The sequence below is a fragment of the Fringilla coelebs genome (genome assembly GCF_963513975.1).
Source record: "Fringilla coelebs genome assembly, chromosome: 13".
Classification (NCBI taxonomy): Eukaryota; Metazoa; Chordata; class Aves; order Passeriformes; family Fringillidae; genus Fringilla; species Fringilla coelebs.
Window position 1 is genome coordinate 5,279,050 of NC_140039.1, and position 27,481 is coordinate 5,306,530.

The window sequence follows — 27,481 nt, forward strand, 5'->3', positions numbered from 1 at the left end:
AAGAATGATATCTGAAAGTAGGGGAGGGTCGTCAAGCATAGTTTTTTTTTCTCTTAAGTGACAGGCATCCTATCAATTTGAGGTGATCTAGGAAATTACTGCTTTTCTCTAAAAAGAAAATCTACAGGAAATCGTTAAAATGAACCATTTGGTAATTCCCTGCTGTAATGCAAAATTGTTAGTATAGTTTAAATCACAGATGAAGTTTTTTGCCTGAAGGACTTGCCTGGAGGATGGTGCAAACCTAAGCAGTTGATAAAATCGTTTGGGGATTATTAAGAGTGAGGGTAGAGGTAGTTTCTTCAAAAGTAGTGCTGCAGTTTCTTCTGTGAATGTTCTATGCATCTATGGAGGCTGACTGGAGAAAGAGTTTCTCAGTCTGGATGGACAGCCAGAGGAAAGAGTGAGAAGGCAAGAGAGTTTTTAAGGCTCTGGAAGGATAAGATCAAGACTGCATGGCTTTCTGCCTCTTAGGACTTTACTATATTTTTACAAACCTTTCCCATTATAGTAGGACTTCAATAGCAGACTTAAAAATTTGGTGAAACTCTTACACAAATACTTGTATAGAATTCATAGGCTTAGAGAGCACGAGGATGCAGTTCCTGTTGTCCATTGCATTAACCCCAATTAGATAAGGAATTGTTTGCATTCTCTGTGTTTTCTTTTAAACCTTACCAGTGAATTAGTGTAGAATAATGTACTACACAACATTGTGAGTTTGTTCTTTCAGTTAAGCTACAGAATTTGATCAGCTTTTCTGCTGGTGTTGACATTGCTGAAATGATGTAACTAGTATAGCAGGATATAAACCAGTGATTCATAGAAATGTAATATTTTTCTCTGTTATCTGTTGTATTTACTAACATTGCATGGGGTTGTGAGTTGTTTATGGTACTCTAAGGCAGGGGAGTCTGTCCTTAAAGGAATGTTGGTATTTGCTAGGAAATGCAATCCTTAGAAAAATCTCCAGAAGGTAGGAATAGAAAGATGCTTGGTCATCAGCAGATGTCAGGTTTTGTGTTCTGTTTAGTCTTTTGTTTTTATTCTGCTTTGAAGTGTGTTACAGAATTTCTATTTGCAAATATTGTTCTTCAGTAAAAGCCTCCCCTGGTCTGGTCTGCCTCCTCTCTTCACATAGTTGTGTGTCTCATGAGCAGAGTGATGCTAACAAAATATTAACTACCAGGAGATAGAGCAGATGAAAAGAACTCAGATATTAGACTTGGTGCTGATTGTGTAGTATATTTAGGAGGGTGGTAGGAAGGCTGAGAGATTGGGAATTGAATTCTTTGTAGTATTTTCTTCTACGAGTCTGTGCCATTTCCCAAAGTCTTGGATTTTGAACTTTGTGCAAACCAGCAGTGATAAATGACCTGTAAGCTCTGTAGATTTGGAAAAAGGAGCACTAGAGGAAGTGTCTAGAGAAGAGTCACAAAGGTGCTTGGTTATAATCTCAGAATATTTTGACGTGAGCAACCATGTAAAAAAGTATACACATGCAGGTATTCTGTAAGTTTATTTAATTTATTTTGAATCCCAATAGCAAATATACACTAAATAGATATCTAAAATATCCATTTTATACAGTACTGTCAGTATTGAGAGTTCTGTGTGCTGTCCTGCACAGGAAGGCAGGGCAGGCGAGTTCCAGCTGCTTGGTTTTGGCAATTGTAAGGGACTTCCATTAAGGAGGGATCCTTAACCCGTGTGATGTCAAAATATAAAGAGGAAAAGAATAAAATGAAAAACACGATTACAGTTGTTATAGATAAAAGAAAAATGTTTGTGCTGGCCTAAAGGGAGTTTAATAGTCATTCCTATTAAGCTTGAAGCATATCCTAAATCTTGAATCCTACTTTTAATGTTCAGGCTGTATCCAATTCTATCAATAGCAAAACGCTGAAGGACATTTTCTTCTTAAAGTTGAAAGGAAAAATTGCCAACAGCTTTTAAAGACTTTTCATCTGTTCTCAACATGAAGCTTGTCTTTCTCTCACTTAAAAGCTTGTAAGAATATATTCTAGCTTAGAGACCACTACCTGACAATATTGTAGCTTTTTATTGCATCTTTGCTCATTATCAAAAATGACACAAGGAATTGCCCTTGAAGTCTGGTAATTTTTGGTTTTGCGACTTTTCTTACAACACTTTCTGGGAGAGAACCTAGGTCTCTATTTCCTAACTGTGGAAAAAGTCACTTCCACATGATTTTTAGGATTTGAAAGAAAGAATATGTCCAAACAATGTGATTTAAGGAAGGCATTTAACATCTATAATAGGAAACATCAAATACAGTTTCCAGTTCCACTTCTAAGAGTCCTTCTGTAAGCTATAAAGACTTTTGTTTAAATTATTCAAATGTAGGTTGAACATTGTCAAATACTACAATGGATCCTACTTAACATATTGTTTCTAATTAATTACCTCTGAAATAGCAAATACTTTGTAAACGGTTAAATAGTGTAAAATCAGCATTTTTCCGCAAATTTCAAGTATTGTAAAACTGATTTGGACAAGTTGCTTTTTGAAATGACCACCTTGGGTCTCACTTGAGGAAGTTGCCAAGTTGCACACTGTTCCTGGCTAAAATGCAGCGGAAGGTGGAAGGCTGCACCTCCCAGTACTTGACAGGGTTGTTGAAGAGGCTGATGCCGCTGTACAGGGCTTTCTTCTTCCTCCGTCCCGTCGGACAGAAATCGTTCACTCCCAGCTTGGCAATGTGGTTGGAATGGAGGAAGACCACCTGCAGCAGTAGGAACAGAAAAATACAGGAGTTGAATGAAAATAGGGAAAATATTGCTTAGCATGTAGGTCCCTGAGGTTTGCTAAAACATCAGTTCCATGCAGACCTTGAGAGTAACAAGAGCTTAACACTTGTATTAAATCTTTAAGAAAAGTCTTCCTTCTGCCTCAGTCTCTCCACAAAGAAAAGTAATTTGGCATTTTGTGTGTTTTTAGAATAATTGGACTCTATTCTTACAGAATTTGGTTCTAAAATGCAATTTTATATCCTCTTGTAGGAAAATTATAATGATGTAGTAAAAACTATAATTCTTCATTATAATGAAGAATATAGTAGTATTATATTCTCATTTCTGGAAACATTTTTTGAGTGTAGCAATTACTTGTCCCTTTTTTTTCCTTTCCTAGGGAGTGTTCCTGTAATTTGATTTTGTTTATTTCTTTGATAAGCTTTTACGATTTCAGGCTGTCTTAGTAGGAGAGTCATGGCAAAATATATGTGTCAGTTAATTATGCTTTTTGGTTATGACTTAATCAGTGTGATAGTGAGAAAGTCAGACAACTCAGAACTCCCAGAGCTGTCTGATAAGTTCCGTGTATGACCTGCAGATATTTCAGTTCAGGTAATCCAGGAGGAACCTTCTTCAGCTTGTTTTTTTCCAGGTGGATTTCACGTATACTTGGGATGTTGGCAAAACTTCCATTTTCCACTTCTTTGATTTTATTATTGCCAAGGCCTAGCCTAGAAATAGTACAAGGAACATTTAATTAAAGACTAATTGAGATTCACAACAGCTTTGAAGAGCTTTTTCTTTTTAAGATTGAAGTACACAGGAGTAAACATGGGGAGAAAAGAACTGGAAGAAGATGATGAAATCTTACCTTTGATAGGAAAAAAATCACCATTGACCTAACATAATTTAAACTCCAATTAAAGATTGGCTTGCAGCAGTTATCAGTTATCTGATGTAAGCAATTGTTCGGTTTTGCATGCAGTTTTTGTAATTATAGTGGCAAGTATTTCAGTTGTAAACATGAAGCTGCTTGTGAGATTAATCATATCGTTTTACCAAGTAGTACAGCTGCAAAGTGTGGTCACTGTAATAAGTTCTAATAAATAGCCAAATAGCAAGTCTTGTCTAGAAAGGTGTTTTTAATGTGTAGCTCATTTTTAAAATATAAAGGTTTTTTACTAAGCAGGACTGCCTTCTTTCCTATTTCCAGATTTTCATTATATTTTTTGCTCTAAGGCTTCAGCCTGCTTTGCTCAGGTGATTCAGAAGCTGGAGCCTCAGGTAATTCAGAATTTTTCTTTCTGCCCATCCTCCGGCCCCTTTTTCTCCATTCTTTCCCGATTGCTTCAGAAACTGAATTTGGTATCTAAAGGCAGTTCAGTAATTTCTGTTACCAAATCCAGTCCTGCTCAGCCATATTTTCAGAGTTCTTAACTGAACTTTACAGAGAACTTCCTTCTCTCCTATTTCAGTGATACATTCCTCAGAAATACAGATTTTTCTTTAAACCTCATTGCATTTGAAAGCTGTTGTTTCCTTCACCAGCTGCTGTATTTACAAGAATAAATTTTTAAGAGTTAGAACAATTTAGGATAGTTATATTTTGTTCTTATTCTACTTTTCTGTTGCAGGCTGTTGGCAAAACATGTAATAACAAGAATAATGTGGGGATTTGGGGGTGTGTTTGTGTTTTAAAGTTGGGTCTTATTTAGAGCAATTCTTAATAAAACACCTATAATTTTTTTCTTTTTTCTCTCATTAACAAGAGAAGTATCAAATATGAGATCTTGTTGGGCATGACATTTTAACAAATAAAGGGATTCAGCCTGGGAATTTTACCTTTGTAGGTCTTTGTACCGGTTAAAATCCTCAACTTCAATTCCTGTGATCTTATTGTCATCTAAGTGAAGCTCCAGAAGACTGGAGGGCAAATCTGATGAAAAAAATGCACAGTGTGAAAAAACCAAGTTAACTTATTTTTTTTGTTGGAACATTTATTATGTTCCAAAAAGCTTCTTTCCTTTGTGTTTAGAATTGGGTCAGAAGAATCCAGTAGAAGAATCCTGGGGAGGTTGCCTGCATCAAAGAAATCAGTTGTACATATAATGGAGTATATGCAATTATATTGCATATATGTATGTGTGTGTGTGTGTATGTAATATATATGTACATATGTAATATATATTTTATCTATTCTATCTATTACATATATATAATGTATATTACCTATATATAACATATATTACATATATATATACTTATAATAATGTAATTATATTGCATATAATTACATATAATTATGTTAATGAAGAAAATCACCAATATAATTTGGTTTAAATAATAACTGTAAAAAAATAAAGCTGTGGAAAGACATATGCTAATTAAGAGATATAAGAGTTCCAAAATTTGGACATTTTTCTGGCTTCCTTTATAACGACTCTCATGGTTACATTGTCAAAGATGTTGATCCCAAGATGTTGTGTTTTGTGCTTTTACCTCAGAGTCTGTAGTCAAAGCCTGTGGAACCAGGGACAGTTTTTTGAAGATCTGTAATTTTTTTCTACACGTTGTGGTAGTTGTGCTGTCACAGCTCTAGGATGTGACTGGAAGGAAAGGTTTTGGAGTACTCTTAAGCAGAATTGTGCTATTTGATAGCTCTTTCCCATGCCAGAATATTTTCTCTTGCGTTGCCAAAAATTCCAAATCCAGACTGGTGAACGGACCAGGAGGTGGCGAATCTTTCCACAGCATCCTCTTAGCGAGGGCAAGGGCAGCTCATCGCAGCCTGGATTTGGGTGCTGGGCGCTGGTGCTGGGTTGTTCCCCGAGCCTCTGTGCGGATGGCCCCGACACCGAGCGCTTCCCGCTGCCCTCGGGGGCTGCCGGAGCTCTGCTCCCGGCTCTGCAGGGACGGGGCTGCTCCCAGCCTGCCTTTATTCCTTTATTCCATTTGCAATAAAGGGGCTCTGTGGGGACGGGGCTGCTCCCAGCCTGCCTTTATTCCTTTATTCCACTTGCAATAGAGGAGCTCTGCTCCCGGCTCCGCGGGGATGATGCTGCTCCCAGCCTGCCTTTATTCCACTTGCAGTCAAGTTTATTATTTTGGGCTCTGCTCCAGTTTGCGTTCCAGCCCGCAGTTCCGGGTGCCTGAGTGACAATATCCAGAGGGAAGGCCACCCACCTGTCCACTGCACATTTTTAGTACCTTTTATAAGCTACATTTTTTTAAAACCTTTGTGCCATTGTAGCGTTTGCAGAGAGAAGCATCTGCAAAGTCAGCTTGTATTTGTGGTGAGGAGTTCACCATGAAATCATGTTTGGTTTGGTTTGTTTATGTATCTGACACCACATTTTGGATCTCATGCTGTATGTCTTTATAGGAGATTTCTCTCTAACAAAGACAAAACTGGAATCATTTTACATTGGGAATTTTTTTTGTGCTAAGTGACAGGATCTGATACTAGATTGTTTTGGGTTTTTTTTTGTTAGGCAGACAGAGGCCTTATGATTTTAAAGTTATCTGAACAGGTGGGGTGAGTTGATTTTGATTATTGTTGAGGGTTTTTTTAGTGTTCTCTTCTAAAGGGGTTGTTTTTAGTGTTTTCTTCTTCTCTTCTGTATATCTATATGTACACATATATATGCATAGAGGAAGAGATTAATAAGAAACAAGTTCTTTATCTGAATGATCAGAAATAAATACAGGTGCCAGCATTGTTTCTCTGTGATTTAGAGCATAGAACATAGTGTTTTCCTTTGTTTCCTTCCTTTTTCTCTTAGCCAGTGGTTTTGAGTGGTTGAAAATCCTGAGAGTTTGGTTCAATACCACGCTGACCTGCAGAAAAAGCAGGTGGTGTGTTGTACTGAACTGGTTCATGCTACATTTGTGTGTGTGGAGGTCAGTGATTCGTCAAATTAGTGTTTTAATTTATTTTTACCTCCAAATTTCAAGGTTGGGGTTTTTTTACATGAAAAAGTGATTTGATTTTGTATTATGTTATGGTGAATTTAATTAAATATTAAAATTAAGTTTTACTTAGCAAAACTACATTGAACATTGTATTTGAGGTGCAGTGTGATGTGCAATATTAAAAATTAAATTTAGACATTTTGGAGTTATATTTTAAATCCCTAAAGGAATTTTGCATCCCTTTTATCCCTGATCAAATATCAGGGAGTTTATTCTTTCTCTGTGAGGATTTTTGAGAGGCTGACGTGTGAAAGATGTGAAGTGACATCAAATTAGGAATTTCTTTGTATTGCTCCTCCTGAGACAAGTGTCTGGACATTCTGTGGGAGGAGTGGATGGGCTGGCAGGGAGAAGGTGGGAGAGGGTGTGCACTGTGTTTGTGCTGTTTGTGCATGAACTCTTCTGGAATGGGGAATTGGATATAAAGTTCAAAAAGAAAAGGAAAGAGGTGGTCTGGTAGTAATAAGAATAGAAAACAATTTATGAATTTAATGATCCTTCAGATGTAAAAGCATTTTATTAAGGAGTGTGCTGGTATAAGTAAATTAGAAAAGGGAAAGCAGACCTACCTTTAGGAATTGAAGTTAACTTGGCCTCTGCAATTCGTATGTGGTAGATATTTACCCCTTCAAAAGCCCCTGGCTCTATTCCATCATTGTTAAGAGGATTTGCACTCATTTCTGCCCATGGGGGAAAAAGAAAAGCATTTATGGCATAGGAATTTTGTGTAGGTTAGACTAAGTTATGAAGAGCTGATTTAAATTTATTTATGATTTCTGATATTCCAAGTACTCATTAATGTTTAGCTTTGATTGTGTGTTCTGAAAGGTGTCACAGCTCTCAGGGAATTTAGGCTGTGTTACTTGGCTTGCAGGATTATCCAAAACTTGACCTTTGTAGCAACTTCACAGAGAAACTAAATTGTGGAGGGTATTCCCACAGCATGGATATCTCTTTAAGAGGAAACTGTGCCTTGGGGAAACGTTTGAATGGAAACGATGTATAATATGTTCCATCTTTGGGAAAGACATTTTCTGTTCTATTTAATCAGGCTTACCTAAAACATGTAGAGACTTCATTCCTTTAAATACATCCTTAGGGATTTTCTTAACCTTATTAGCATGAATTCTGAGCTCTGCCAGAGTTCTGGGTAGATTTGTTGGAATCTCTGTCAGTTGATTGTGGGACAAATACAGTCGTCGTAGCCTCTTTGTTGGTTGAAAGGCTTTGGGATGGATCTTGTGTATTTTATTGTTGTTCAAAGCCAGTGCCTATGAGAGATGGAAAGAGCAATTTAGAAAGCTTTCTTTATCCGGGACTGTTATGACTATGAGTTTGAAGTAATGGATTTGATATGTAATTTAACAATTAAGTATTTAAAATATTTTATTTTTCCATCCTACCAAACTTCAGCACTTTGTAGATGCTTTGGGCATTTCAGTTGATTATGAAAAACAAAGAAGAACCTGCAAGCTGGAGCATTAATCTGAAGGTAGAGCTGAGAATGTGCCAGTGGATCATGAGAATTGGCAAAACAATATGTTTGTATTCTGATATTTTGTGGATTGTATGAGGGTTATATACTTAGTTGCTCATGTTCCTTAATGCAGGCAAATTCTCAAAACTCAGAATCTCATCTTTTATTTTAACATAATGCTGCAAAAATAAAAGTGAAGTTTTTAATCTGAGTTTCTTAGACTTGAGTATCTGTAGATGCCACATGAATTTAAGTTTTATTTGGTGTTTCCATCTCCTGTGAACTTCAGTCTCTCTCTTCTGTACAGTACCTGAGTCTTTTGGGGGCAGCTTCTTCCTCATTGCTATGTGTTATCAGAGAGCTTGTTATGAGTTCCTACAGACAGCAAAATACACACTATCTGAAATGATTTTGCATGTCAAATCACATCTCTGCATTTCCATGCTTAAGTTATTAATTTCTGTTCCTTTTTTTTATTTCTTGGAGTCATCTCTTCTTAGGAATTGTGTGGGGGGAAAAAGTAGAGCAAACAAGAATTATTTTTTCCCAGAAAAAAATGAGGTTAGCTCAAGGAAATAAACAGGAAATGCTCCTTCCTAATCCAAGTTGCCATCTGTGCCTTTGCTAAGCAGACTCCAGGACTGAGCCAAGTTGTATAAAGTAAACTTTGCTCTCAGTGAAAATGTTGTTCGGCCTTGCCACAAATGAACTGAGGAGAAAAAGCAAAGCAGCTTGGTGTGCTCAGCTATCACATAATTAAGTGGTGACTCTGGTCTTTAATGTGATTGCTGATGGATTCCAGTGGCTTTCTCAGTCATTGGAGATAAGAGACTCTTAGATCTTTTACACAGAACATAAGCCATAGTTTGTGCAGTTACCTTTTGCTTGCTGCTGAGACCATTCTGCACCCAGACACAAGACAAGAGAATAGGAAACACTTCGTTGCCAACTCTGAATTTATATAGTTCCTGTTTTTTCTGTCCTGTCCTAGCCCATAATAAACAAGCTCATTCATAAACACTTAGATCTGGTAAATTTTCAGATCTTTCTCAAAGCCAACTATGACTGAAAGGATTTGTTTTAGAGAATCACAGAATGATTTTGGGTTGGCAGGGACCTTAAATACCATCCAGTGCCACCCCCTGCCATGGGCAGGGACACTTTCTACTGTCCCAGGGTGCTCCAAGCCCCATCCAGCCTGGCCTTGGACACTTCCAGGGGTCCAGTGGCAGCCACAGCTGCTCTGGGCACCCTCTGCCAGGGCCTGCCCACCCTGCCAGGGGAGAATTTCTTCCTACTGTGTTAGGAATGGTCCTTCTGTTAGTTTGTGTGTCTCATGTCTTTCTAAGGGAGAATAGAATGCACTTAATTTGCCATCAGTTATGGAACAGATTTGTGCTTTAGAGAGAGCATTTTTAAATGGTCAGTATTTGTTAGTGGAACTAGATCTGGATGCTGGATCTATGGTGACATCCAATAGAAACAAATAATCTAAAGCAGAATTAATCTACTTCCCAGCCCTCTGGGGCTTTCATTTCCTTTTATCATAAAAAGGGATTATTGCGTACTGTAAACAGCTAACTTTATCAGTTGCCAGGGATTTTTGTTTCAAAGCCTGTCACTACATGCATAATTGAGCATGGTAACAAATTAGGAGTAAAGCCCCTGACTTTTCCAGTAATTCAGTGTTTCTCTGTTTTCTGTTCAGGTCAGCTGGATTTGTAGCATTGGTTTCAGTGCTGTATGTGTTAGCTGTATGTTCTGTTCTTTTGAAAATACCCTCAGAAAATACCATTGCTGTTCTCCTGTGAGGTTAAATTCTTTCTGCTATTTTCCAGCTAAGCAGATAAAAAGGAGCACTTGCCTGACAGCCTTTAAAATGGAGGGAATGTTTCTGTGCATCCTAAGAACTGAAAAATCTCGAGAATCTTTTTGGTTAGATCTATATGGTACATTTTCTGGGTATTGTAGAAAGTGGTTCTTAAAACTCAAAGGTATTTGCTTCTTACTATGTGGAAGTTCTCAAATATGCAGGCATTAGACTATTTTTATCTGTATTATTGGAGAAGGAAATCATATTTATATTTTTTAAGTATCTAAATATTTCAGATTGCTAACTAACTGGGAAACTTGGGAAATAGCAAGCTTACATAAAGTGATGTGAGTCCTTGGAGATCGTTCTCCTTGACCTCTTTGATTTTGTTGTTTTGAAGGTCAATCATACGAGTATCTGGCGGGATGTTGCGAGGAATTGATGTCAAACCTGCATAAGTATGTGACATAAACAGAAACATTATGTGCTGTATTTAGGTCCTAAGAAATTAACTGCCAAACATCAAAACACAATAAGATTGTTAATGAATGTGATGGGGGAAAAAATATGAACAGCCATAAAGCAAAGGGTAGAAGGGAATTTTTGATAGTGGGAGAAACTAATGATGTAAGAATGTACCACAAGTGTGTGCATAGTTTTGGGAGGAATTGCTTCTGCCCCTGACCATGAAAGCTTAATGGGGACTGCTCACTGTGGACTCTTTGCATCTGTGAAATAATCCTCAGAGCAGGAGTTGTCCTACAGGGCAGCTGTTTAGTGCCTGGAGAAAGGATCCCTCAGGCATCCAGGGCAGTGGTTCCCTGTTGAAGAGCAGGGCTGTGGATTCAGGGGTCTCTGCTTAATGCTCCTTTGGACCTCTGCTCTGCCCTGTCCATGGCACTGGGGCAGCTGCTGAGGGTTCATTCAGGTCATGGCAGGGCTGAGAAACCTTTTCTTGGTGTGGGCAGAGGAGGGTCTCCACTGCCAGCACTTCAGTACCAGTACCAGAAGTCATTAACAAAAATCAGTACCTGTAGTCATTAACATTACTCATTACAAGTACCATAGATCATTAACATAAATCAGTACCAGTAGCATTATTCCCCCCACCCAGTTTGCTGTTCAGTTACAAACCCACTGCAGGTCAGGCTGAGATCCTGAATCAGCAGAAAAGACTCAATAGGAACAGTAATTTTCTTTTGAGTGGAAATGCTGATGCTTGAAATGCTAACTGCTGTCCAATTTATTAACAATTGTTCTATAGTTAATAGATTGCAGTTATCTAAAGCTGAAGTCTATTAATGTGGGATTTTTCTACGTGTGAATTCATGTAAAGTGGTTTGAAATCTGTAGACCAGATACATTAACCACAATTTGCTGCTGCCAGCCAAAGTTTTTGATTCCTTAATAATAACACATTTTTTAAACCCCAGCAATTTATGTATGGAGATTGTTTCTAAGACACAAGGAGTCCAGGATGAAGTTCAGGAAGGTTGCAGGGCTGTGATGAGAACAAATGTCATGTCATTGTGCTAGTGGTGGGAGCACAGTCCTTTGGTTGCCCTGAATGATAGGAAAACTTCAGTGAGCACTAATTGAAATTGGAACAATTAATAATGAATTCACTTTTAGGGACTGGGATGTACCTGCAGCACTGACAGGAGCACATTTGCCTTTGGCTAAATGGTTACCAAGGATGCTCACTTTGGTGGAAGTTCAGCTGAGGGAATACTTTGCATCCCATTTATGTGCCTGCATAATAATTCATCCTTTAAAAGACAAATCCTACAAAGGAGAATCCAGTGGAGAACAGACACACAAATTCATTCTTACCTAGGTCAGAGCAATGGACAACTCTCACATAGCACTGGCATCCAAAGGGACATGTTGGGAACAGATCAAAAGGAATTAGTGGTAGAATGGGTTCAGTGGTTGGAAATAGAGAATTGTCGTCATCATCATCATCGTCATCGTCTTCCATATCTTGGAGCATCATATTCTTCAGTGTAAAATATGAGGGACCAGTGAGAGATTTGGCAGAGCACAAAGCCAGGAAGAGAAGGAGTGTATATTCTTTCATATCTTCTTAATCAGGTTAACCAATCTTGGAAAGTGAACAAATGAACAAAAAAACAAACACCAGCATCAGTCAATAGGGAACAGCAAATGAAGCTGTTGAATTGCTTACTTCCCTCACTGCCACACCATCTAGTCCTGAAAAGAGCCTGTTATGAATATTGAGGTTTAATTAGTATATGAAGGATATAAAATAATACTTTAAATATAAATTAATACTATAAAATTACACATAATATTAACTTAAATTCATTAGGCATTAATGTAATATCAAAGCATTTTAGCTTAGTTTACGAATAACATCATCATTTGCTTCAAGCTTTGAATTAGAATTTTTGTAGTAAACTTTGCCAGAACTTGGACTATGATTTATTTTATTCATTCTCAATGAAAAAATATTTTTAGTGGGATACATTGGCATATGTGCATTGTTATAAAATTGGGAAATACTTAAGTAGCAGTGCATAAAATGCACTCAGCAGGATACTTCCTAAACACTCAGTATTCCACTCCTAAACTCTTTAATTAAACTCTTCCTAGTCTAATCTGAACTTTTCAGTCCTGATCTTTTCCCATGTTCCAGTCATTTGTTTGTTACTGCCATTGATAGAATTTCACCTCTACATGCAAACACATCTCACAGAGTTGTAGAATCCCAGAACACTTTCGTTTGGAAGGGACTTTAAAGATCATCTCATTCCACTCCATGCCATGGGCAGGGACACCTCCCACTGTCCCAGGCTGCTCCAAGCCCCAATGTCCAGCCTGGTCTTGGACACTCCCAGGGATTCAGGGGCAGCCACAGCTGCTCTGGGCACCCTGTGCCAGGGCCTGCCCACCCTCAGTGGAAAGGATTCCTTCCCAATATCCAGTCTAAACCTATTCCCTGGCAGTGTGAAGCCATTCCCCCTGTCCTGTCACTCCAGGCTCTTGTAAAAACTTCTTTTGTCTTTCTTGTTGGCTCCTTCAGGCCCTGGAAGGCCACAATTCAGTCACCCCAAAACTTCTCTTTTCTAGGCTGAATAAACCCAATTCTCTCTTGACTTCTGTTTGAGGAGAGCTCTTTTCTCTGAGAAGGACTTGCCTATTAGAAATCCGTGTCAGTAGAAATCAGTGGCTTCGTTTACATCCAGAAGAAAAGCTGTCTGGTAGTTTTGTGTGTGAATTTTTCAGCATGGGTTGGGGCTTTTCTGTTTGTTGGTTTTTTTTTTTTTCCTTGCTCCTACAGAACTAGGTGGAGAGGAGAATGGAGATAGTAAGAATTGCCACAGATGCAACAAACTGAGAAAATGTTGTGGATTCAGCCCTCAGCTTGAGGTTGTTTCCCTTCAAATCCCAATTGCAGAAGTCATTTGGAAGTGAAAAATGTACTCCACAAACCAAGAGGGGCTGCAGGAAATTTTATTGTTCATGTCCTGTTTATAAAAATGTTTTTATTTAGACTATTATAGGCCTCTTTAAGGAAATACTAAAAGGGTGTCAATTCTTGTTTGATCACCTAATGAAACACTTACTGATCTGTTTGGAGATGAAAAATGCCTTTATGTGTAGGCATTTTGTCATTGGTCCTCCACTGCAGGAAAAGGGTTTGAGTTGGCTTATTCAAAATGAGGTTTTGTTTATACCACTTTTGTCTGTGCAGGGTCATTTTGATGTTTATTGGAGGGGGTTCATAACAGCATTAAATGCAAATATCCTGTATACCTTGTTGCTCCTGTATCTGTGTCTGTTCCAGGGAGTTTAAAAAGAAGAAAGCTAACAGTGTTCAGGTAACATAAAAAGAATGCAGTGACTTCTTTCCCCCAAATATATGCCTGAAATCAGAATCACAAAGTACTTTGTATCTTGTAGTTAAACAATATCTAGCTAAATTTAATATTTTCTGTAATATTTCAGTTGCATGCCCATTTAGGTAGGGCATGTACTTCTGCTGATGGAACAAGATTACCTTCACATGTATTTTTCCCATATATTTTCCTTTGTATTCAAAATAATGTTCTTTTGCCATGCTCCTAGAAATAATTTTGTGGTTGTTCTTGCAATCCCTTACAATGTCTGTCCTTGAAAGACTCTTTGAATATAAACAGTGCTGGGAACAAGGTGTGGAACCTCTGTATTTTTGGAGAGAATTGTTGTCATCTCTGGCTCTGCACCTTTGGAATAGTTGGCCTTTTCAGTCTTCTATTTCAGCTTCAGAAAAAGGCCAAAATCTTTGCTACTTTAGTCATACCATCAGTTAGGAGACCAGGAGTTGGAAGCCTTTCAGACTTCCAAGCTCTCCTTGTTCTTGGACAAGTGGTTTAATGGCTGGGCTGCCACACGTGAGCTCTGAGGCTCTCTGTTCTTCCCTGGCAGTTTAGGTCCCATGTGCCAAAATGCCCTGTGGTCTATCAGTGATGAGACACCATTTCTATGTGCAGGATATCAAGTGTGATGATGTCTTGGGACATGGACTTTCCAAGTCCCTGCTGACTTCAATTTGTGAGAGGCACTGGCTGTGTAGTTTTACTGGATCTAAAAGATAAACTTGCATGTATGTTCCTAAAATGTTCTTTTGGATCTGGTGCTCTTATGAAACAACCTAAAAATCTGCTCCCACACTTGCATCTGTAGCAAATGGATTGCATATTTCCTTCCACATAGCCAAAAATGAGGCTTTCAAAGTATTAAAAGATTGAGGCTGCAATTGGAATAGTGGCCAATTTGAACTCTTGAAAAACATATGTTGCTCACAAAGCTCTAGAAAAGTAGTGTTGAAATGTGTGACTGGTGACATATATCAGTTCTGTGAGTTAAATCTCTTGAAAACAAGTCCCTTTACGTAAGGAAATCTGAGTTGTGATTTTTTTTTCCATTTTAAAGAAAAAAGTCCTTGTTTCATCTTCTCATCTAGCCCTTAAGAAATCATTATTGGCTTTGTAGTTAGGAATGATCATCAAGCTTGACTCCAGGTTTGCATAGGCCAAAGAAATGCCAAGGAATGGATCCTGAAGAACTGAGTTTTATGAAGGTGTGGGATGGTTCTTCTCTGCCTGAGGTTTTGAGTTTCCCAGTAAATAGATGCTGATATGACTGTTAAAATGCTCTGACTCTGCAGTGCTTCTCAGAGAACTTGTACAAACTTTCTGCGTGCTTAAACTTCAAGTATAAGAGAATTAAAAGAAAGCCTAAAATCCGAGATCCTAGTGATCTTTCTGAAAATGCTGTCATGAAGATTTTATGAGACATGGTTTCAGAAGGTGTAGGTACAGCTGTGCTAATGGTCCTCTGCTGCCACTTGAGCCTGACTGTGCTCCCTGCCAGCTCTCTGGTACCAGCTCTTCCTCTCAGGCTGTTCACTGAGCTGATTGAACTCACTATACTAGCACAAAACTAATGTGAACAGCAAAAAAACTCCATCAATATTCTTCTCAAATGAAGAAACTGAGTCAGTTTGGAGTACCAGAACCAGCACAAAACAATGGGTGGAACAGCCTTGTTGACAGGGCTGGAACATTAAATGGAAATAGAAGGAAGGAGGAGCAATGGAGGAGCCATTCCTGACATATTCAAGCTGTTAGGCAGGCTTAAGTGCTCTGTTAAATAATCCCCTGAGCAGCTGGTTGTCACTTGGACAAAGCCTGGCTTTGTCCATTCTTGTTTAACAGACCAGAACATTGAGAATGAGTTTGACAAAGACTGTGGTGAATTCAAGCTCAGTTGTACCTTCTTTATGTCAATCCTTCTTACCCTTGAGCATAAAAAGCTTTGGAGTACCTTCTCCCTGGAACATGAGCCACCCCAAGGTGAGATGACTGAATGTGGAGAGCGCACTTCACATGGAGAGATGCTGTAAGGTGCTTTCCTGAGGTGTGTAACTGTCCAAAAATCACTGCACTGGTTGTTTGGGACACACTTATCCTCACTATAGATGACTGTGGTCATCTATACCCAAACTCATATTGCCAGACTACACCTGGAACACAGGCACTTTTTATGCTATTAGTTATAATTTATAAATCATTAAATACAGGTGATGTTGCAGTATAATTTAAGATGATTAGAAGCATTAAGATTTGATGTGGAAAATTGCCATATTTCTGTGATGTGAAAATTCTAAACATGAGTTATGGGAAGAAAATCCCTTTCAGTGAGAACAGAAGTTGTGTGTTAGCGTGGGAAGATGGCATAAAGAGACCCAACAACAAATAACCCTGAATTGCTTGGCAGCTGCAAACCAGTCCAGCAATGTGGACTTTGCTGTCTTATCAGTTATGATACTGAAGGAGTTAATACATCAAGTTTTTAAATCTTAAAAAGACTCTGAATTATATTTAGAGATCACTCCTGTTACCGAGGTATGGAGACAAATTTCCCATGGCATTATTTCTGAAAAGGAAATGTTTAAATGACCCAGTGGTGGTCTTTGCAGAGGCAAAGAAAAGTCCCTGTGTTCATTAATAACACAAATCATGGCTCTGTGCACAGATTTTGTCCAAAGAAAGGCAAGACCATAACTGTTTTGAAATCTATATTTAAAAATAGTTCTGGTTCTATTAGTCATTGTCCCAATCCAGAAATAAAAGGAGTTTATGTTTAACTCTTTATCTACTCCATTGATTTGCTTAAATTGCTGAAGAAAAACAGGAGGAAAGTTTTTTGTTAGTAAGATTACTGTAGAAATGTCTGTTGACAGAAATAGCCCAACATTGAAGTTGAGCAGTAATAATTAAGAGGATGTTTACAAAATAAGTTGTGTTTACAGAGTATTTACTTTTTATGGAGAGCTGCTTGACTCCTGTTACTGAATAATCTATGAGTATTTTTAGGTTGTAGTTCATCTATAGTTCATTCTTTCCTGGGTTGTTTTTAATTACTTTGCTGATATGTACTTAATAACCCCCACCAACTCGAATACCAAATTACAGAAAGTTAACACTGAGTTGTTACTGTAAGAGTTGCTGTTATTGTAGAGTAGATTTTCATAGATGGTTATAACTGAGAAAAAAGTGTTATGGTCAACTGTAACATTTTTCTGACAAGTCTTTGATAGTTAAATAATTCACTACAGCTCTATTTGTTTTTCTGCTGACATGTAGTAAATACAGAAATATTTCAGCTGCTAGTAAATTTTCAAATGTTCCATTTAAAAAGTGGTATTTCTAATTCTAAATTATCTGTTATTACTAATCTGCACATAGTGACTGACAACCTTAACTCTTTGCTGCTGCTTATATAGAATAGGTATTCAAACTGGACATACCTTGCAGGTTTGGAAGTTCTTCCAGAAGCAGTGGGATAATCCACCTAAGGTCCTTATGTCCAGTTATTTCATATTACCAAAAAACAGGGAAAAAGGAAGCTAGAGTGAGTTCTGTTAAATGAAAAGCATATATAAAGAAAAAGTCCACTTCCAAGCTTCTTGATCCTTCTGGCACCGTGGGTGATACCAGAGTAAAGTGCTGCTTCAGATTAGCCCATCTTAGTACTGAAGAATGATATTGAGGCGACTTGTTACCACTCATATGTTTTTCATCACTGCCTGTATTAGAGCCAAAACTTCTGGCTTAACTCTAGACGTCTAGTGGAAGACTTTATAAAACCTGTAGTTTAATAATAGTTGACATCAGGCCATTGGAAGTACAGTGAGGTCCATTTCAGGTCATTCCTGCTGTGGAATCCCACTTATTTATGATTTCACTAGCCATTATTCTTTTAAAAGTGTGACTTGAATAAAGCTATAAAACTTCAGCCAGTGGCAGTGTAAACCAGTAGCCTGCAGTGACCTGCAGGCTGCCAAACCTTTCTAAAGTTAGAAAATTAGGACTTTATTGTGTAGCTATGTATGAATTTTAGTTCTGCTTTCAGGAGGCAGCAATCTGGCTGGGGACAGTGATCCAAGAATGTAAACTGTAGATCAGATTTTTATCAATATAGCTAATTTCTGTCTCCTGTGTGTGGGAAATAAATCATATCTATTAATGAAAACAGAGACAATATTTGCAGTATTCTGTGATAGAAGCTGAGGGTTTAAAATCGAGTCTTTGAGAATGTTCCGTTACAAAGTTTGTACTGAGGAGCACATCACAATATTTAGAAACTAGGTTATTCTTTGTTTACCTTTCATAGGCCTCTGTTTATGTAAACTTCAAAAATGTTTAATTAATGGAGTTTACCTAAAGCAAGTTTCATACTCAGGGAAGCACTTTGTGTCTTTAAATTTCCAGTACATTATACCCCGTTCTGTGCACATCTGATTTCATCTGTTTCTTTAATTAGCTGCTTTCTATGTTAAAAGTCTGGTCTTGCTTTGGAAAAAAAAAAAAGCCTGGAAATTTTACTTGGGATATTTTTTTTGTTATACATGTAATGTGCTGTTTGCAAAATGCCTGTATGTTGCATAATAGCTATTTTGTCTACTGTTACTTTCTTAAGGGGAAAAAAAGATTCTGTGCCAAAACTTAAAACTTTAGTGCTGTGATATCAACCAAGACAAGACTTGTGTTACCTGCAGCACTGCTTTTGATGTGTTCCAGTTCCAGTAGCACAGATGGATCATGATAAAGTGTCTCCCTATCACTTTTCCCAAGGAATAAAATTACAATTTCAAAAGCAATCACGTTCCCACAGAAAAATCTGAAGGATGATCTTAAGCTTTTTTGAAATCTCAAATTGCATATATCTGCATTCTCTTGCCTGCTTGTAGAAACCAAAGCTTCCTAAGCAAACACTCCCCCTGTGTTTTCAATAGCTTGGTTTGGATGGGTTTACTTGAGGAAATTAGTATTAAATTGCTGTTTTAAAAAACCCTCCAACATTTTCTTGGCTATTCAATAGAAGAGAGCAGGGCCTGAGGGTTGTGATATAAATGTACTGGTTTCTTTTTTCACTTCATTCAGTAGCAAAGTGTTGAATCAGCAGTTTCAGCTCACCCTGGTTTTGCAGCAAACTATTTTTGAGGTTTAGTAACATCTCAATTTTGGATGATTACTCAGGGGTTTTATTATTATTTTCTCTTTTTAGTTGCTTCTGGTGGTAGGAACACATTCCTCTGTGTATAAAGTTTCTCATAGCCAATTACATAATAAAGGTGACACACAAAGTGGTAGTATCTGGAAAAAAATATAACAATCTTACCTTAAGGGGATTATCCATCAATTTTGTCCAGTATATAGTATTAGTGGGGCAGAAATAAATATAGCTCACATGCTGTTCTTGTAATGCAGCTGTTTAATATCTCAAGACATGGATCCAGTATTTTGGTGTGAATATAATTGCAGTCTAGGGTAAAATGCCCAGAAATCACCTTCTCAGGTCTCTTGACTACTCAATTCTCAATTTTAGATGTTACTCTTGACAGCAGTACTTAAACAGTGGTTCTGAAGCCACTTTTTGAGTCTGTTCATTTAAACATTTGCAGCACATTTTCAGTGTCCCAGGTTTTTAATCCATATTGTTGGGGGCTTAATGAAGAGAGATACTTAAAATAATAGTCTGAGGGTATTTTCTTTGCAAAACAGATGTTGGTATGTTTTCCAAAGAAAGATTGTGTTTAAATAACTAATAGATTATATAAGCTCAGACTGTTTGCCCAGAACTTTTCAGCAATTTCTGTTTCCACCAATCAGATAATTGGTTGAAAATTAGAATTCTGTCTTGCCTTAAAATACTTATGTAACATTTATGAGTAATGGGGATTGATTTTTGAGCAAATAATAGAAGTATGTCCAACACATATGTGGTTCAGAATACTGTCTCACTATGGTGAAATATGCAGATGAAAAAGCATTGGATGGTGTTTTCTATTTGAAATTATCTCATCAGTGATACAAACTGCTACCTTTCATTTCTTTTGAAAATGACTGTATTTTGTATTACATGATATGTCTGAGAGAGCAAACATATCCTGCCATATGTGATTAATGCTTCCATTGCAATCTCTGTTTTAAGCCAGTCTTGTGTACATTTGTTATTCTAAAGCAAACTAAGTACTTTTTCATTTTCTAGCAGTGTTTATAAATGTGGTTTACATAATGTGATGAATCTAACATCAACTGCACAAAGCTGCCTTGGAGCCTGCCCATCACATTTTAATAACATGACATATTCATTTCGTGCTCACAACCGGTCCATGTGCGGTGTGGTCACATATTTTGGTTTTAGCTAAATTCTGGCTCCTCTCAGGCTGGACTACACCATTTACCAGCTGAGTATACAAAATCTGCCCTTCAGCTTCTTGTAGTTCAGTTTGATTCTTCAGTATCTGTATATAAATATATTAAAAATCTTTTTTGTTATCATCATGCATGAATCAACTTTTGCTTGTTAATAGTTTTTAGCATGTTTTTGGCAGCTGACTTAAAAACTACATCAAAATACAGTTTCCTTTGCAGTAAGATTCCTCAGTCCCTGATGTTTGTTAGCAACACAGAAATATTGCAGGGCGGGTCATAACTTGCAATATTGAGAGCTTGTGTACAAAAAGAGCCATAAAGTCACGTGTACATGTCTGTACCTCCATGGGGTTGTCAGGCTCATCGTGGCTTTTATGGATGCAAGGATGTGCTGACCTGGAATGACTGGAGAGGGAAAACATCCCCTGAAGGGTTTTTCACCCTTGCAGACAGTTTCTGTTGCCTCTGGAGCATCACTTAACTTTGTTCTGTCTCAGGCTACAGATTAATACAAATTCCTCAGTGTGTGAATGCCAATTTCAGAAGCTCTCATCTGGCTTATTCCCACCTTGATGCTCTTCTTCTTGGTCTTGTGGAAAGGTTTGTGCATGAAACTGGATCAGGAAATTGCTTTGTCTGATCACTGAAGGTCTTGAAATTAGTTTGGGTGTCAGTACATGTTAATTGTCAGTCATGCTTGTGATGCTGCTCACAGGTGTGGATAATGTGACGTGGCATTTTTATGGAATATGGGTATTTATCTGCCTTAGAGACATTGAAAACAGCAGACATTCTTTCACAGAAAATCAAACAGTAGTTAAAATCAAAAACTCTGCATCCAGTGCCAAACTACTGAATCACTCCAACAATAAGTTCTAAAGGAAAATTTTCTGTTCTGGAATACAAGCTGGACTGAGAACAAAATTTCCTCACAGGGTATCGAGCACTTACTCTGCCAAAGTTCAGCAATGCCTTAAAAACACCCCAGATCTTGATCACCTGCAAATGCTGAATTTCCCCCATTTTCCCTTAGGTTTTACCAGAGGATGGACAACATAGAGTGTAAATTATTTCATGTTCTTAGACAGCCTTTGGGTAGATTCCTATTGTTAGAACATAAAAGCAATGCTTAACATGGGGACTGTCATCAAGTTCCTGTGAGTTGTTAGTTTGACAAAAAAAGAAATGTAGCCATCTAGTCCAGAAAAAAAATATTTAAAGCATGTTAGAGTAAAAAGAGTATATAGTTTAATTTAGAATTAGTTTTTCCAAACTTTATTTATCAACAAAAGTAATTTACATTATTAAAAACCCATAGGCCCAAAAGAAGATGACTTTGACTCAGTTTGTGATTGACTGCTAGAAGTGGAAGCAGTGAATATCACATTCCTGAGAAAGTAATTAACTACAATTTGCACTTCTTTGTCTAATGAAGAACCCGGCTCTGTAAATGTTTGCATGTACTTTGAGCACATCTGTTTTGTAGATGGAAAGAGTAACAAGGTCTCCAGGAAGGTCTCCAAATTCAATTTGTTTGCAAGTTTTAAAGCACGCGATTTGTCTCTTTGGAACAGTAGAAATGAAAGCATTTCTTTCATTACTGATCATTAGTATCATTACTAATATTAGGGAAGGTATCCTCTGATTCAAGAAGTGATTTCCCTGTCACATTCATTAATTCAGCCTGTGTTCAGATGTGTGTTTTCATCCGTGGGAATTTTCTGGGAGGGCTTCATTTGTTTCTCATCAACACAAAAGCAGTAAATCTGTCATGCAGGGTTGGTCTAGCTCTAAATACTCCCAAGAAATTGGGAGCCATCTCAAAAATCTGATTTACTTTTAGCTAACGACTGCTGCTGTTGCTGCAGTTTTAGTATTACTTTCTCACAATTATGCTACTTTTAAATTGTAGGCAATATGTAATCTATATTATGTTCCAGTGGGGATTTTTTAAAAGGCAATTAAATTTGGTTTAATCGTTTCTGTACCATTAAATGTTTTGTTTATTTTTAGCATTCATTTTTCCTCTTCCAGCTGTAGGAGAAAATCACAAATAAGTCCTATGACTGTATTTTTTAATGAAATATGAAAAAAAAAAGAAGATAAAGACTCCTAAATTAAGCCAAAAGGCCATGTGGAAACTAGTAGAGAAGGGTTGTCAGACAGATGTCCTAATACATTATTTCCAAAGGTATTTGTTTGCAAATACAGGAGTGTGTTAGTTAAGAAGCTTGGTTCCCTGGGTGGGTTTGCACTGCTTTTTGTCAGAGACTGAAATCCACTGGATGACAGAAGCTTCTTTTACCACTCAGTGGAAATATTTATGTAAATTGAAAGAAAACATATGTCATAATTGCATATTAGCTTGTGGTATGGAAAAAGAGATCTTTTTTTGTAGAGTAATTTGTAAAGTAGATGGTATTATTTTCTTCTTGAACACTTGTGTTCTACAAAGGATAATTTCCATTTGGTTTTACCACAGGAGAACAAAGGAGCCTTGTCTTTAGAAAGTAACTTACCAATGAATAACTTTTATTTTGTTTAACAGGTAATTTCATAGACTCATAGAATGGTTGGGCTTAAAAGCATCTCAAAGCTCATCTAGTTCCAACCCCCTGCCATGGGCATTTCTCAGCATTTAATTCATACTGTGACTATACTTTTGCTTCATGGTTGTTAGAATTTCTATTTTTTCCAATTAATGCATAAAGTGCACATCTCCTCACATAAAACCAGAGTTTTGCTCAGTTTGGAAAGAAATGAAATTCAGCTAAAATGGGAATTAATCACTGTTTCTGTCATTTAAGATTTTACCAGAGGTTCTCAAAATAGCCTTCAAAATAAATACAGAATGCAGGTAATGCAGATTAATTTGAGGCCCATATGTTGTCAAGAAAGAGAGTAATTATTTGATGTTTCCAATACTAAAACTAGACCAACACTAAAGAAATCAGTGGGTGGCAAGTTCAAAACAGAAGGAAATACTTCATGAAACATTTATAGCTCAGCTGAAATGTGCAAGAAAGTGAAGTGGATTTTAATGTTTCATATAGAACCAAAAAATAATTGGTCTAATTGAAAGAGGAAAAGTCTTGCTTCCTGAGTTCTGTGTAATGAGAGCCAAAGTGAACTGGAAAGGGAGTTTTCCCTGGAAGACTTGAAGAACCTGAGTAAGTCCAGAGCCATCCTGCATTAGAGGGAAGCCATAGATGTTTATATAGAACTGTCAGTGAAAAGGGGTTGAGAACCACAAAATGTTCCCAAGGGCTGTTCCCTGTCAGTTTTTAGGAACAGAATTTGTGAGGCCAGAGGATGAGAGGTATGCATAGCCAACTTTCAGGGGTTTGGAGACATTGCTGTGAAAAAAATAAGTATGTTTTAATCCTTTTTCCTAATTTTAATCCTTTAAAAATACCATTACATAACTCACTTAGAAGATTCTTGTCTTTGTTGATAGTGTTGTTGAAGATCTAATATTTCCACAGCTGTGTTCAGTATTGCTCCTTTGAGAAAAATATCTGTCTTGTGGAAAAAATAAGTCAGCTTTTATGCATTACTATCATGTGGAAAATTCTCACAGAGAAACATAGATTTGTTTCAGTAATATTGCATGGAAAACCTACAGATTTCTGTGTATATATTCATAATACTGCACACTTGGAATGAAAGTTCTTTTCACTGAATTAACAGAACTGCTTCAAAATACATTGTAGGAAACTGTGTAATGTGCTGGTCTGATTAACTCACTTTATCAAAGTTACATTAATATCAATAACAGCCTAAAACAGAAGTAATGAATCAGAAGTTTGCATTCAATAACTGTGTGGAAATCTGCATCCTGCACAAAGAATTAAACACCAAACAAATGGAAATTCTACCAAACTACAGTAATTGTTTACTCAGTGGCTGTAGGAAGTTCCTTACATAACAGACTATTAGAGAAGAAATTACAAGGTAAATGGTTTTTAAGGTGAACCTTTTAAATAATCCAACTTTGAATGCTTTAATTTACTTTAATCCTTAAATCCTTGGGAAAAAAAGGACTGTTTATTGAATGGAGCCAGGATGGCTCAAGCAGACTGGAAGGATATTGTTGGGGGGATTCTCTCAACTCTTGAGTATTTGTTCATTTGTAGAGACTAAGGGAACGTTTGTGTCCAGTGTGGCTGCAAAGCCACAGGAATGGACATGGAGCCCTGGGCAGGAGCATCACTGCCTTTATGGGGAGAGTGAATAGCACAGCCTCTGTACCTCCCAAACACCAGGGCATTTTTTGAGTCCAGCCAAAGGTTGTTTGGACCTTATCATAAATAATCAGGCATTTCCCCCAACTGCCTTGCTCCTAATAGCCAGAATAGCTCTGCGTAATTTATGCTCTTGTACAGAAAAAAAAGAAATGTTTATGAAGGAAGCTGCAGTCTGGGGAAGAGACATTGTTCCTTTTTCTTGACATTAATATGGTCTTCAAATTAATTGTAATGCACAACATTTCCCAAGCTGAAAAAATTGCAGTTCCTGAATACAGAGCTTTGAAGTCAATACCCCAGCTAAACCTTATTACACATAGAACTCCCGAATAAAAATAAGTGAAAATTGCTGATTTTAGTCACCAGGACAGTTGATTTGGGGGTAGCCCTCTGGATTCCCACAGGGAGGCATCAATGAAGGACAGATCTGCAGGAAATACAGCTCAGACTCTGCGTCTGGTTTTAGTGAGGGGCTGAAATGGGATGGTTCGTGTGAGCTGTGTGGACTCATTCAACAATGTTCAGATAATGGGCTGTGGCAAGAGGTGCAGTTGCCCTCAGCCTTCTGCCCATCTATCTCTCTGATCAAATGAGATTCCCCTTTGAATCCTCTATTATTATTGTTGTTATTATTCCCCTTATTATCCTGTATTAGCTTGGGACACCCCACTGTGGGAAATTTTACCAGACGTGGCTGCAGAGCAGAGGCAGTCGTGTGCTGCTCCAAGGAACTCCAGAGCAATGACCACATTGTGCGTTGGGAAACTTTATGAAGTGTTCACAGGCTGATAAAGTCAGGGAATGCTTATGGAAATGTGGAGGATTCTGTCCAGCAGCAGTTAGGCAGGATGAGGAAGGATGAGGCTGGGCTCTATGGGAAATACATGAGCAGAACTGTCCTGGGCCAGGTCAGAGCCCAGCTCGGCCAGTTCCCAGCTTTGACAGTGGCATTTCTACTGAGAAAGGCATTGCTGTTTCTGGGCTTCCTTTGCTTCCATTTTCCTTGAAGCAAAGTAAAGCTGTGGTTTTGGGACACATGTTTCATTTTGTTCTGAGATTCACCCTGAGGCAGTTTGGCTTTTTTCTGCCATTCCCAAGGGAGTGGCTGGAGCTGTGTCAGGGGAGGTTTAGGTTGGTATCAGGAAGGTGGGTGCTGGGCACTGCCCAGGCTCCCCAGGGAAAGGTCACTGCCCCAAGGCTGCCAGAGCTCCAGGAATGTTTGGACAACCCTCCCAGACACAGGGTGGGATTGTTGGGGTGTCTGTGCAGGGGTTAGATCAAGGATCCCCATGGATCCCTTCCAACTCAGAATATTCTGGCATCCTTTTAAAACTGATCAAACATTATCCAGTTGAGAGAAGCACATTTACTGTGTGAAAAAGTTAACACCATAGAGGTAATGAATCTGTTGGTTTACTTTTGCTTTACTAACTGGAGTATTTCAGTATCATAAAAGGCATGATAATTTATTGTTAATTGGTTTCTGGTGTGGTCAAAATGTCCTATGCAGTACTCAAGTCTGTAAGTTCTTTGAGGCACACAATGGTGCAGAATGTGTTCTTAAAGGTAATTTAGTGACCCAGTAACTCTTGCATCATGTAGAATGGAAGATTTTTATGAAGAGTTCTGCTTGATGTTCTCTCTTCACTTCTTAAATTGAAAATAAAAGAACAGTGCTGTGTCTTTATGGGTCTCTCCTGATGGAATTTAAGTGTAGAACAGGGTGTCTGTTAGCAAGGAACATTTCATCTATAATGAGACTTTGTAACCTGGTTATTGGGAACATTAAACACCACATTTCCATTGAATTTCATTATAGCAGTTGTAACAAAATTGTTCAAATTACACTTGCAGGCATTTGAACATAGCTTCTTGGTACCTGAATTGGTATAAAACTTAGGAGTAGGATGTTAATTTATTGGGAAAATAAAAAGTTAGATTCATTTTGATCATATGATTGTTTCTTAATGTGGAAAAGGAGATCTGTTTAATACATTTTAGAGGTTTTTAAGTGACGTCTTCGCTACTTTTAGATGGAAAAAGTGTTCCAACATTTTTCCACAATACTTTGGGGCCTTGAGACTGAACAGCAGTTGTTGACATCTTTAAATCAGAGCTCTTATTTCACATGTCTGCTGTTTTTTCCCCATTTAAAATTATCTTCAGTGTGCCAAGAGAAGTAAAATTAAAGGCTTGAAATAGAGTTTGGGATTCACTGGTAACTAACTGTAAGAGAGGGGTCATGTTACTAAAGATGCAATAAAAGCAGGGATCTCTTTTGTTCATTAGGAAACAGAAATGTGTTTCTGCTGAGCAAGTCCAACATATTACTATAAATCTTTTTGCATGGATGTTTTTACCTTTTTCTCTTTACAAGAAGACAGTGAGGCTGTTATGCAGGACTTCTTCCAGATGTGGGTTGGTTACACAGTTCACTAAGCCTTTAAATGCTTCCTGCAGCCAAAACCAGCTTTAAGGCAATGTCTTTAAAAACATTCACTATTTCCAAAGGATTGGCTTCACCTCTGTGGTTGGGATGTTCTACAAGGTGGCCATGCTGTGGTTCTGACCCCTTAGAGCACGGATTTGACCTGAAATTTGGTCTTCCAAAACCTGATCCTTGACTTCAGTGAGGAGAGGTGGTGTAGAAGCTGTATCAGATGTTGGTACCTGAAGTCCTTTGTTGTTTTGATGTTGGTTGGTTTAGATCATTGGGGTTACGCTTCCAGCTGAGGAGCGATTTTGAAGCTTCCTGAGGAACCTTCCAGAACACCAGAAATTGCATTGGTCTGCAAACCCACAGTCAGCAGACTTGTTCTCTGCAAACTGCTTCATGCAGAAAGTTTTCAGGGATATTGTGTAAAATTATTTTGGTAGTATTTACTCATAATTTTACTACTTTTCTGTCTGTAGACTTGTCTGAAAATTGTATACATTGGAATATAAACATAGTACTTAAATGGGAAAATGTTTTCTCAGGAGAGTTT

The 27,481-nt window shown here is 37.8% G+C and overlaps 2 protein-coding genes across 2 annotated transcripts in view; one reads left to right on the forward strand and one right to left on the reverse strand.

Moving 5' to 3' along the window:
• The window catches only part of CENPP (centromere protein P), a gene marked incomplete at its 3' end in the record, with an annotated part of 112,387 nt that overhangs the window by 49,679 nt on the left and 35,227 nt on the right, over nt 1–27,481 (forward strand). The window lies entirely within an intron of this gene.
• Nucleotides 2,528–17,530, reverse strand: ASPN (asporin). Its single transcript, XM_084214372.1, has 8 exons — nt 17,337–17,530; nt 11,852–12,122; nt 10,356–10,468; nt 7,786–7,999; nt 7,298–7,408; nt 4,599–4,692; nt 3,349–3,487; nt 2,528–2,746 (listed from the first exon to the last, which is right to left on the reverse strand). Exons 2-8 carry the CDS (start codon nt 12,096–12,098, stop codon nt 2,549–2,551), a joined length of 1,116 nt encoding a protein of 371 aa, XP_084070498.1. The 5' UTR covers nt 12,099–12,122; nt 17,337–17,530; the 3' UTR covers nt 2,528–2,548.